Source organism: Bactrocera latifrons, unplaced genomic scaffold, assembly GCF_001853355.1.
Source record: "Bactrocera latifrons isolate USDA-ARS-PBARC rearing strain unplaced genomic scaffold, ASM185335v1 scaffold_16, whole genome shotgun sequence".
Lineage (NCBI taxonomy): Eukaryota > Metazoa > Arthropoda > Insecta > Diptera > Tephritidae > Bactrocera > Bactrocera latifrons.
This window is the reverse complement of record NW_017535074.1, coordinates 2,244,628-2,257,302: the sequence shown is the minus strand read 5'-3', so window position 1 is coordinate 2,257,302 and position 12,675 is coordinate 2,244,628. Positions and strand designations below refer to the sequence as shown.

The following is a 12,675-nucleotide window of genomic DNA, read 5'->3' as shown; positions in this document are numbered from 1 at the left end:
AGTGGAATTAAACAAAAAAAAACAAAAAAATTTAAAAGTTACAAATTTGAATTTATTCTTTTAAATAAAAATATTTGTGAATTAAAAACAGTAATAACAATTTTAAAAAATAATTGAAATCACATCCAAAAAAAAAAAACAATGCCAAAACGCGTCACAGCAAAACAAACACACACATATATACAAACACTCAGTGCCACAGCAACGGCAACGAAAGCACCAACAATGGCACGCTGCGCGCATAGCCGAAGGGACTTTTTTCTTCGTACTACAAAAACCACGAAGCAACGCACACAACACAACACGTCAAATAGCTTATGACTAAATCGTATTTTTTTCCTTTCCACTTTATCTCTTATATTATTGCATTGCGTTTTACGGTTCACTGCCTCGAAGTCTGCAACGAGCGCTAAAAATTATTTTTTATAATTTTTCCGTTTTATTCAGAAACACGAAAGTTTTCGATTAGAAAAGACCGTGAATAATTAAATACGCATTGTTTTTGTTATTGCGCTCACTTGTTTTGAAATTTTCTTCCACTTATTATATCAACTCCTTTGTCTAATTAGCAGTAGTGGCTTGGAGATTTGTCGCGTTTTCCACCGCCTTGAAACACTTTTCTGCTCCGAGTTCACTGAAGGACTAAAAAATTCAATAGCAAATGCATTGCTGTCAGGATATGCGAGTGCAAGTGAAATGCGTGTGACGATTGCGCTGAATATGCGAGAGAGAAAGTGAGTGTCTGTTCATGGAAAAACGTGCTGAGCTGGCGGGTGATAAAGAGGCGAGAGTTGGAGAGAGAGAGAAAGAGAGAGAGAGAGGGTGTATTGAGTCTGTGTGCGGGCGTACACGTGGTGGTGGGTGCGTAAAAGCTCAGTAGTGCGAACGGTGCTGCCAGAAAGTCATTTGTACAGATTTTTGATTTACTCAACGAAAGAAAGAAAAGCGAAATCAAAGATTCTCATTGGTTAGATAATTGAGTGCGTTTAGATTTTGTTGCTAGTAAGGAAAAGAAATAGAGATGAATGAAAAAAAAAAATTAGTTAATTTTCAAGCGATCTATCTTACGAAGAAATGAGAAGCTAATGCTCTTTTTTAAGATCGTCTTACATTCTGGCGTCAATCTAGAAGATGTTGGAAGTAAATTTTTAAAAATAGTTTTGAAAACAAAGTAAGATTGTTTATGCTTACTTCACGTAGTATGAGAACCCTCTAAAGAATCAAAGTACGATTTTACAGTTTAAAACACCAATTTACGATATTTTTTTCAGGGACTGAAAACTCAGAGTTGCGTAGAAACGCGTTAGCGATGTCTCCGCCAATAAAGAAGAAGAAAGTGCAAAGTAGAACTCGCTTCAAGTAGATCCATAACTTTTTTGGGATATTTTTGGCGGGACAATTTCACTACAGCAAACTTCGTGAAAGATCCTGAAACTGTTCCCATGACAGTCGGGTCTAAATAAGTCAAGAACTGTCAACTCGTCGTCGTTCCTCGAAATTACTTTAGGAATATTTTCCTCCAACAATAGCAACAACAAAGAAATTGGCTGCCAATTTCAGATTTTAATGGAACTTTGAACAAAAAGAAAACCAAGGGCTCATTGGAAGAAAATTAGACAAGCCAAAGAATTGGATTTCATAAAAAGCAGACCTCAGCGCAGAATCAGCTCCAAAGAAGAACACATTTTTAAGAGCAAATGGTACCGACCGAACATTTAGATACCGAAAAGATCTTTTCCCATCTGCAATAATTCTGTCAACCCGAATTTCTGTCGGACAAATTGCATCAATAATTTTTTTTTTTTTTTTTTTTTGGAGAAGAATCAGACTATGAAACAGAAACAGTGGTCAGAAAGAGACTTGGACCTCTCTTAATGCTGTGAAATCTCGGCACTATTAGGTACTGAAAACGTCTTTTCCCGACTATAGTAACTCAGTAAACTCGACTACATGTCGAACAAATTACACACAATTTTTTTTAGAGAAGGATCAGAATGTGAAACAGAAAATATGTACCAGTAGTTGCAAAAAAAAAAATTGGACCACGCTTATTGCTGTAAAATCTCGGACCTCATAAGTTTAGGAACACCCTGTTAGGTCAGCAAGGCCTTCGATAATAATCAATGTGGGAATTGAGTCGTCATAGATTATATAACTATGGAACTTGTGATGAAACTTGACCACCGGGGTTGTAATTGGTCTTCGAAGCTTTTTAATCCGCAAAAAAATTTCGAACATGGTGATCTAAGCTTCCACAATCCCAAAAAGTAATTTGGGACTTGGTGATCTAAGGCCCAGTTAAGTTACAGTTAAGATATATTAGTGGGATCTCATGAGAATTGATGTTTATCACATGAAAAGCCAATCTACAGAGCTTTCTTCAATCTAAAATGCATAACACTAGAATGCTGAAGCCACTATGCGCTTTGATGTGCACGAGGGTTGGTTTGAAGTAACCGGAAAGCTACGACTTTTAGTCTTTTTTTCTGAAAAACTGTTTTTTGTTACACCAACAACGCCAACATCTATACTTTCATCATCAATAAACTGTTTAGTAAATAATAATAAACAAAAATCTGGCAACACTGCACAAGAGAGTAGCGTAAAAGCTCGACTCATTTCAGAAAATTTCCATGAAAATGATGTCTTTGACATTTGGAAATATGGAAATGACATGTTGCGCTGCGGAATCAACTTCTTGCTAATGCCATGACTAACTCGAAGAAGAACGAAGAGTGCAAAATTTCGAAATTTCCGCAAAAAATCACACACATTGAAGCAGAATCTATTGTCGCACAAAATTTTTTTATATTTTAAACTTAAACTAATAATCGACAGCCGCGTACACAATAATAAGAACAGTACACCTTCACAGCAATATGTCAGCCATAACGGCGCTTCAATGTCAAGCGAGTCAAATGTAAATTCTTTGCTCAACATTTTCACCAGCAAAACACCGTTCGTATGACGTACGAGCGCACAAAGCACAACAACAAAAAAATTAAGCGAAAAGGAAAATATACCCTTTAACACGCGCATTTGTTGGTTAAAAACTTTTTTTTTATTTTATTGATGAATTTTTACACTCGCTCACTCACTCACTAACTAACTTACTATCGGGCTGGTTGATTGTCCGTCTGTCTGTTGGCCAAAGCGCACAGCGCTGGAAATACAACTGAGTATTTTGACATATTTCCGTTCAATATTCAATATCCAATGTCAACACTGGCACAACAAAAACAACAAACACATTTTTTTGCTTTCCCATTACACATGTTGACCCGTGTGTTTGTGTGTGTGTCGTCACACTTCCCCCTCGTAGACAGCACACCGACAGAGGGTTGCTCGCAAACATCAAACTCCCTCGCAAGCACACACTTTGCGCCTGCAATTTAAGGGCTGCACAAACCGTCGCACGTACTGTCACAACGACACTTCGATTGCAACACTGCTTAACTGTCCGCCTGTCTGTCCGTGGCAATTTTATTGAATGTATATTTGCCTTTATTTTCCATTGTCACAACTTCTTTGTGCTTCGAAGCAAAGTTGTCTTGTGTTTTTCGCACTTCTTCTTCTTCTTCTGCTACTTTTTCTGCTTGTTTTCAATGCAGCACCCCCCAGCAAAAAGAAGACTCACCACTCGGTCGTTTCGTCTGTCACACTGTCGCGTGTGTGCACTGCATGAAGAACGAACACTTGCTAGTTATCGAATTTTACTTGTGACTATTTTGCCACCCTCCATTTCGGTACATGTATGTGTGTGTGTTCGTGTGTGCCGTTACAGCGATTTGACAATTTTCCTCATTGGTTTCAAATGTCAAAAGTGTGGAAACGCTCTCTTCGCTCAGTTGCTGAATAAGTTTTGGAACATCTGCTTTGAAGCCAGCAAACGAGCGACATCTGACCGCTGCTGGTAAAATTGACGAAGGTATAAAGGGTGTAAGTTCATTACTCTGGAGGCTTTAAAGTCAGTTGATTTAATATTGCAAGGAATCTGATTAAAGCGAGCGTTGATTAAATGTAATTAGATTAGTTAAGACTAGTTAAGATCGATAAGATTAGATTACTTTTAGATTATACTAGATTATATTCGAATAAGTTAAATCAGACCACTAGATGTAGACTCGACTCGACTAAATCTGTTTGACTAATCTAGATTATATGCGACTAAATCAAGTTAAGATTAAATTTGATTCCAATTGAAATTGATTAATTTGTTAAGGATTAAAAGTGTTCTTAATGATACAAAACATTCGACTTTAAAATTTTTTTATTTTTTTTTAGTTTTTAACGTTAATTTGAGCTGGATTAGATTGGATTTAATAAGAAAATATTAGTTTTCGATTATTCTGAACTATATTCGAATAAATTAAGTCAGACGCCTAAGATTAAGTAGATTAGTTACGATTAAATCTAGACTAGATTAGATTAGCCCAATTAAGATTAAATTACTTTGCAATTAGAATTGATTACATCACATTAAATAAATTGGGTTAAGACAGGACATTTTATTTAATTAAATATATATTTAAGATTAAAAGAAATTAGTTAAGGATTTTAAGTGTTCCTAATAACCCAAAAACATATTAGACTTTTTAAAATTTGTGTATTGATTTCGAACCTCAATATAAGCTATAATATAAAAACCGCACAATGTATTAGAATAAATTAGATTTGATTAGAAAATATCAGTTTTAGATGATTCTAGATTATATTCGAATAAACTAATCGAGACAACTGAATGAATAGTAGATTCGACATCATCTAAACCAGATTAGATTAGCTCAATTGTGATTAGATTAGTTTTCAATTACGATTGATCAGATTATATAAAATTAGTTGACTTGAGATTAGACAAGACTACATTTAATTCCAAAGCCATTTAATTAAGATTAGACCAAACCAGATAAAGATTAAAATTAAAATGGTGAGCGAAAAACCGATTAGACTTTTTTCAAATTTTTATAGATCTCTTCCACTTTGGCAATACCAGTTTTCGAGAGAAAGGTGCTGCGGAATATTTATGGGGCTTTACGCATTGGCAATTTCGAATGCAGCAGACGATGGAACGATGAGCTGTACGAGATACACGACATAGACATTGACATAGTCCTACACATAGTAGTGGAAGTAGCTTCTGTCCAGCCTTATTTAGAACTCAATATATATACCCAGGTGCTTCAAAGGACAAGAGGAAGTAACTTCTATGCAGCCTTATGTCGAACTTCTTCTATTCTGTATAGATAACCAACAGCCTCAAGAGATCAGAGGAAGTATCAAAAGTAGATATCAAGTCACTCTTAAAGTACGCAAAAAGTGTTGACGTCTTGTATGACGAATACTTCAGCTCGAATTGAATTAAACCTCCATCTGGAATTACTAGCACATGACATTATTTACATGATTTGTTAAGATGAATTCCCCGAGTTCCACAATTCCTTTCAGAAGGGACTATATATAAATTATTTCATAAACTTGAACAGAATTATAGACAGTAGCGAATGAAATATGAAATTTCAAAGTTAGACCAAAAAAAAGTGCAACATTTGGCAGAGCTAGCATAGGCTTTCGTCATATAGTATAGTGGTATTTGAAGAGAGAAGAGATTAATGTAGTCTTAGGTTCGATTCCGCTCCCTGCATGAGTTAAAGTATTCGACAAACTGTATACGAATAATAAATATCGAGGTCCTTGAGTGCATTAAATCGCCCACCAACACATTTAATTGAAGAAACAAAAACCATTTCCAAAAGCTTAATTTTCTTTATCGACAGTATTAACTCGCTTCCGCCTTTTATTATAGATATTTTACCGTATAATATATTTACCGTTTTTGTAAAAGAATCTCAGTAATTGTAGTAGAATAAGCACAGCGCAAGGATTACAACTGTCACTTTTCTATTCACTTTTGTAAACATTTTCGGACTGTAAAAATCAACACAAAAGAGAAATGAAGAAAATTAGTGGAGCCTTAGTGGGAAACCACCCTCAAGGCAATAACATATACCCAAAGACAGCGAATAGTGTGAACGAAACGAATAAGCTAAAGAGAAGCAGAGAGAAAGCTGGGAAGTCAATAGTAAGAAACTAACCGCCAGCCAACCACCCACATAGAGATATGGCAAGTAGTGTAACACAGGATAGCTCTCACAGGCACACAAGCCGACTAACACCACGAAGAAACAGCAGCGGCAAGTTAGCAGCAATACAATGACAGCAACGCGGCTAAAATGCGAACACGAATACACAACAAACAGCAAAGCATAACAAACCGTAAAGCATCCTGCGAACACGGCGACACGAAGCGATGAGTGTGCAGCGAAATCACAACACACACACACAAATACACCAACAACAGCTAGCGCATAAACATAACGGCGGTGGGTTGTACGACGAATGCGGGTGGCTGGCGCTACGGTTTGAGCGCCGCGAGGTGGCGCGACGCAAGCGGTGATAAATACTTGTACGCGACGATGCCAACACTCGGGCATAAAGCAAACTTCGATTTATGACCAACACATGGAAAAATTATGCGCGAGAGCAAATGAGCGTACGCGTATGACAAAGCGTAGCGCAGCGCCGAAGGATGGCGCTATGTAGTATAGACAAAGCAAGGAATTGCGCGCATACACAGCGTCGCGCGGGCGCGTCGTGCGGAGGGACTTGACAACGACAAGGAGTACAGCGCGACAGCACCCCAGACACATATACATATATATATCCAGCGAATGCGACAGCGCGTTTGTTTGTATGCCAGCTGAGCGGCGCGTTGTATTTTGGGGAGCGCAAAGGCGGTGAAAGGACGATGTGGCGGCAGGAAGTGGGCAGCAGGCGCAGCGCGAGAGCAACGCGTCGCGCGGCTGGAGAGGCAAACAAGCGATAAACTTTCGCACTGACAGCAACTTTCAGGCAACATAAATAGCAGAAAAAAAAACACTTTTCATTCCGACGACTGCAAAACGGCGAATGACACGAAATACCGAAAGAAAAAATTTCCCAGCCACACAGTTGCCATATAGCGACGACTTTAATAGCAGATTTATTGATGTGTAGCCAGCAAAAAAATATAGCATAATAATTGAAAAAGTGTGAATTTATATTTGGGAGCTAAACAAAATTGTGAATTTTATGGCGTTATTAAAAACGGAGATATTTGAAACGTGTGTGCGTGTGTGAGCGCTGATGATATTGCAAATAATTCGTGGCTAAGACGACGACGAGTGCTTTCGCGAACAAAGGACATATAGCAGCCAGCAGGCGCAGCGCCAGCAGTTGAGCGGTGGTGTGAAAATTTTTTCTTCAAGTGCCGAGCAAAACGCCTGAAACAAGACAGAAATTTAATTTTGTTAACGAAAACGCGAAAAATATACTCTGCGTTCAGGTGTAACGCGAAAAAATATTGAACCTTGGCACAGCCGTTGCTGTGGTGAAACAGCAGCAGCCTGAGTCCGAGCGGCGGGGAGGCGCTGTGGGGCCGCGACAGCAGTGCTCGGTATTAGAACATTTTGGCTGCTGCGCGAATTTATGGGCGTTGTTGGAGGTGAAAAATGACGCGACGCGTACGCGTACAGACGCCAGCGCTACGCAACGAAATCAAATAATATAAAATTAACGATTTTTAATAATCAAATAGCCGCACTTGTAGGGAAAATTCGATATCAAACGCGTAACAAATAAGGCTCTGAAAACGGAAGTGAAGGCGGCGCACACATTGCGAACAATTCTCAGGCAGCGCGCTGTGTTGGCCATAAATACAACAGCAACAATAAAGGCAATAATGGCAAACAACAACACCAACAAGACCAACAACATCACCAACACCGTCGACAACGGCACCTTTTAGGGAGTGTTCGATAGAGCAGGCTTAGGCGCAGACGACACAGCCAAAGCCACCAAAGCCATCAGCACAGACATAGGCCAAATTAGAGGCACAAGAGACAAACAAAATAATATTAAAAAAAAGGCATACGCGCAGGCATAGCGACACATGAGGACGAGGCATACGCTGAACTCCATACAAAGCAAAAGTGCGAAGACTATAGCTCGTGCGCTGCCGCGACACGACGCGACGCGCATACTGTTAACGCGTCGTAACACGCGGATCGAAGCGGCGCGGGTGTAGATAGTTATTTATATATATATAAATATATATGTGTGTGTGTACAAAGCGCAGTGGTAAAACAACGGACAAAATGGAATAATGCAAAAAAATTTCTGATACTGAATCACAATCGAAATCAGAAAGCTAAAGCTGTGACTGCGACTGCGACTGAAATTGACGGCGCAGCGTGTCAGCTGTGAAGAAGGCAAGGGCGGCAATGGCAATTGGCGTATGAAATCGCTTTTGTGTGCGTTGAGAGTGAAGTGCGCGCTTGTGTGTATTTGTGTGTTGGTATGTGCGCCGCAAATGTTGTGAGACGCAGCATAATAGAGATAAAAGCGAAGCAAAGCCAAATGTAATGAAAACAAAAATACAAAGCGTATAAAAAGTGAAAGAAAAAAGAAAAAAGATAAACGAAAAACGGAAATCAGAATAGTAAGAGAAGAAAGTGCAAAGCAAGCAAAAAAAAAAAATAACTACAAAAGTGGTAAAGGAAGTGTGCGCGCGAATGTGTGTGTGAGAAAGTGGATAGGCGCTGTTGTATAGTGGCAAATCGCAAGAGGCAAGGGAGATAAAGCAGAGGAAAATTTGCTTCATGCGTGTGAAGGATACGCCACACTAACGACAAGCTTGGCAGGCGCGGCGTAAAGTAAGCGCAACGCTATGCGCAAACTAAAGCAAAATGCAAAAATTGTGCTAAACTATTACTAGTGGCTTTGGTGCGGTGAACGCGCGCGGTGAAACGGTAGAACGCATTGCTACGCGCCAGCAAAATATTTGTATTTAGTGCAAGCGCGCGCTTATCGTAAGGCATAAAAATGTATTTCAAACGCACTACATAATTGCAGAAACACAAAGCGTGTGCGCGTTTAAGTAGAAAATAATATTTTTTACTGCAAGTTGTGCGGCGACCACACGCGCTTATAGGCTTACATAGTGCGCGTAAGTTTTTTATACACAAATTGTTTTTATTAAAACGCCAAAGTGACGCGCACAAAGCGGAAAGCGTTGCCGAAAGCAACAAAACCGGCAAAAGCGCAGCTGGTCACACATGCGGCGACACTGCGTAGCGCTACGCAACGCAACGCTGCAGATGCTGCCGCCAACGAGGTGTCCAAAGCGAACGCGACCGACTTCAGCGCGTTCGACTTCAATGACAGCTCCGACAATTCGGATATACAGGCGCGCCCGCCATCCTACCTCAGTCGCGCGAATCTGCATAACAATATAGGCAGCGGCGGCGGCAGCGGCGCTAACAGCAGCAATGGCAACAACACAAGCAACAGTATTAGCAGCTGTAACAACAACAACACTCGATTAAATAATAGTAGTAATTTAGTGAACAACAACAACAACAATAATAATGCAAATTGTCGTGAAGTGGATGCAGCGAGTAATGCGGGCGCGCGCAATGGGAGGTGTGACGCTGAAATGCATGGCGTTAACGGTGACGCGATGGAGCAGGATGAAGAGGAGCAAGGCGCTGGTGGAGTTGGTGGTGGCGATGATGTTGGTGAAGAGGACGACGACGACGATGAGGCGGAAGAAATCAATGAGGCTGAAAACACAGAGCACCGAACACGCACGAAAACGGAGGAGGAAGACGGCGGCGCCGAGGACGACGACGACGATGAGGCGGAAGAAATCAATGAGGCTGAAAACACAGAGCACCGAACACGCACGAAAACGGAGGAGGAAGACGGCGGCGCCGAGGACGACGACGACGATGATGATGATGAAGAAGAGGACGAGGCGGACGATGACGCGCATAACGCCGCGTTCAATGTCAGCGCGCGGCAATTGCGCGCTGTCACGGATGCCTTGGCTAGTGTGACCGGTGACAATGACAGGTTTCTCGAGACGCCAAACGCGTCCATCGCCGCCACGGATACAAACGCTGGTGCGGCCGTTAGCGCGTGCAATATTAGCAAGGGCAAAGCTGGCGATGACAATATCATCACCAATAACAACAACAGTAGTAGCAATCACAGCCTTAGCAATAGTGCGCTACAAAGAAACAACACCACCCACAATGATGACAATAGCAACGCCAGCAGCGACGATGATGATGGCGAGGATGACGATGATGACGAAATGGTATGTCATGGCATGCGCGCACTCGATGGCATGGGTGTGGGCGATGCACATCGCGCGGCCGTTAATACGCACAACAGCAACAACAATAACAATAGTCACAATAACAGCAATAGCGCTGCCGATGCATTGCTAATGGCGGCGATTGCCAATGCAAGCACCAATGGCACAACCAACAGCAATGGCGGTGTTGCGGGCGTACACAACAACGCGCTGACTACAAATGCAACCACAGAGTCACACAACCAATGTGCGACGCAGCAAGGCGGTGCCGCCGGCGTTAGTGCGCTTTTCGAGGGCGCTTTAGGCGCCAGCAGCGGCAACAATTGCAATGAATTGGCGCGCAGCAGCAGCGCCAGCTTGAGCAATAATAGCTCCTCCACGGCAGCGCTGGGTGGTGGTGGTGGCGGTGGCAGCGTTATTGGTGCGGGTGATGCGAATAGCATTGGCATCGGTGGCAGCGGTGGTGGCACAGGCGGCGGTAATGGCAGTCTATGTGGTGGTGTGGTTGGTGGTGGCGGTAATGGTATCGGTGGTGAGAGCATGTGTGGTGGCGCGCCTAGCGAGGCGGGTAGCGCGGCTGGTACAACGGGTTCGGGTCATAGTGAGCGTAAGAAGTATCGTCATCAAAATTATAGCAAGAATATTTATATCGGCACCAAGAATGCGGAGAAATGGGAGCACACACGCACGCGTCTGCAGTTTAAAAACGATGTGGAGTTCGTGACATACTTGTTGAATTTGGCCGACAATGATACGGAGCGTTTGGCGAAGTGAGTACTAAGAAATGTTTATGTTTTAGAATTATGGTAGAGATTTTTGATAATATCCTTCGAAAAGATAAAGAATTTTCGATACCTCGTACTGTTTAATTTAATTAGCATCAAAGTCAGGAAACCCGGCTCAAAAGCGCGGAAACTTAGGACTTATATTCTCAAAAGATTGATTTGTAAGGGTATGAAGGAATTCTAACCTAAAACTGACTTTAAAGTTGGGCACAATAGCATTTCCTTTACTTAAAAATTGAGACTTTAGACCATCATTCGAAATGATCTATTGCAACAAGTTTACTTATCCCTGCCCACATCCAGTTCTCTCACTTTAATGTTGGGGTAATTTTATGAAGATCTCAGTGAAGCAAACGAAACATACGAAGCGTAGTACAAAACTTCATTGTCTTCTCGATCAGATCTGTGTAATGAAGTGATTTTGGTACCCAGAAATTTTGAGATCAACGTAGGATCGAACTCATGATCTACGAATGGACTTTCAGGTATTTAACTCAAAATTGAGTTCGTTCATGAACTATCTAGACTATAAAAATATTCTGTTTAACGATCGCTGTTTCTAAAAGCTGCCTAAAACCGTTCAGTTCCTTCAAAGGCCATATGGAACTATGTGGATGGTGGACATACAAAAAGACTTCAACTTTTAGAGAAGAAAGAATTGATTAATGTGATAAAAATCATCACAGAGCCTTAACGTAAAGATCTTATTTTGAAATAATTTGTAAAAGAGAATTGGCAAAATACAAAGGAAGAAAGTTTAGAATATTACCCTCGATAATGCCAGGATTTCAGCCGGTTGAGACGGAATATCTGCCACGGCTCTCAACATTCGAAACTAAACAGAAATCGAAAATTAACAAAACGAAACTAAAAACAACTTATGAAGCTTAAAAAATTCAGAGAGACGTGGATTTTTTGAGAATTAGAAGAGAGTACAATGAGTTTAATGAAATAGGTTATAGCCGATTTAACAATAGCGCGCCAGATCCTTGTTCACCTGATCTCTACAACGGAGAGGAGGTCTTTCTCTTCCCTCGCAGCCAAAACCTTGAAAACTGTAGTTCTCTGTTCCATCTGGACAAGATGTTAGCAAGATTTAATCTGCTTTGGATTTCGGGGCTGACATTGTTATTGGTCTTAATGCTGGTTCCAAGATAGACGAAATTATCTACGACTTCAAAGTTATGACTGTCAACAGTGACGTGGGAGCCAAATCGCGAGTGCGACGACTCTTTGTTTGATGACAGAAGGTATTTCGTCTCCTACTCGTTCACAGCCAGATACATACGCTTCGCTTCCAATCTGGAGAAAGCAGAATTAACGGCGCGGTTGTTGAGATCAATTATATCAATATCATCATATGCCAGCAGCTGTACACTCTTATAGAAAATTGTACCTTCTCTATTTAGCTCTGCTGCGTCTGCTCATATTATTTTCTCCAACAATAGATTGAAAAATCTGGTGTCGAACGAATCGGAGAGGTACTTCCCGATCCTAACAGAGCTTTTGGTGTTGCTCCACGTCAGTTTACAAAGCCGTGTTAGCTTTGCGGCGATCCCAAGTTCAGAGATAGCAACATAGAAGTAGATGCTTTTTGTGCTGACGAAGGTGGCTTTAAAATTGCCGAAGCGGTGGTGCGTGTGCCGATCTTTTTTTTTAACGAGACTTTTCCAAAATTTGGCGCATGGTAAA

General features: G+C 41.1%; 1 protein-coding gene across 1 annotated transcript in view; it reads left to right on the top strand.

The window, feature by feature from the left end:
- Positions 1-12,675, top strand: part of LOC108966347 — a 115,684-nt gene that overhangs the window by 87,677 nt on the left and 15,332 nt on the right. The window contains exon 2 of the mRNA XM_018929196.1: positions 9,087-10,968. Coding sequence (XP_018784741.1) covers positions 9,087-10,968 — 1,882 coding nt within the window. The remainder of the gene's footprint in view (positions 1-9,086; positions 10,969-12,675) is intronic.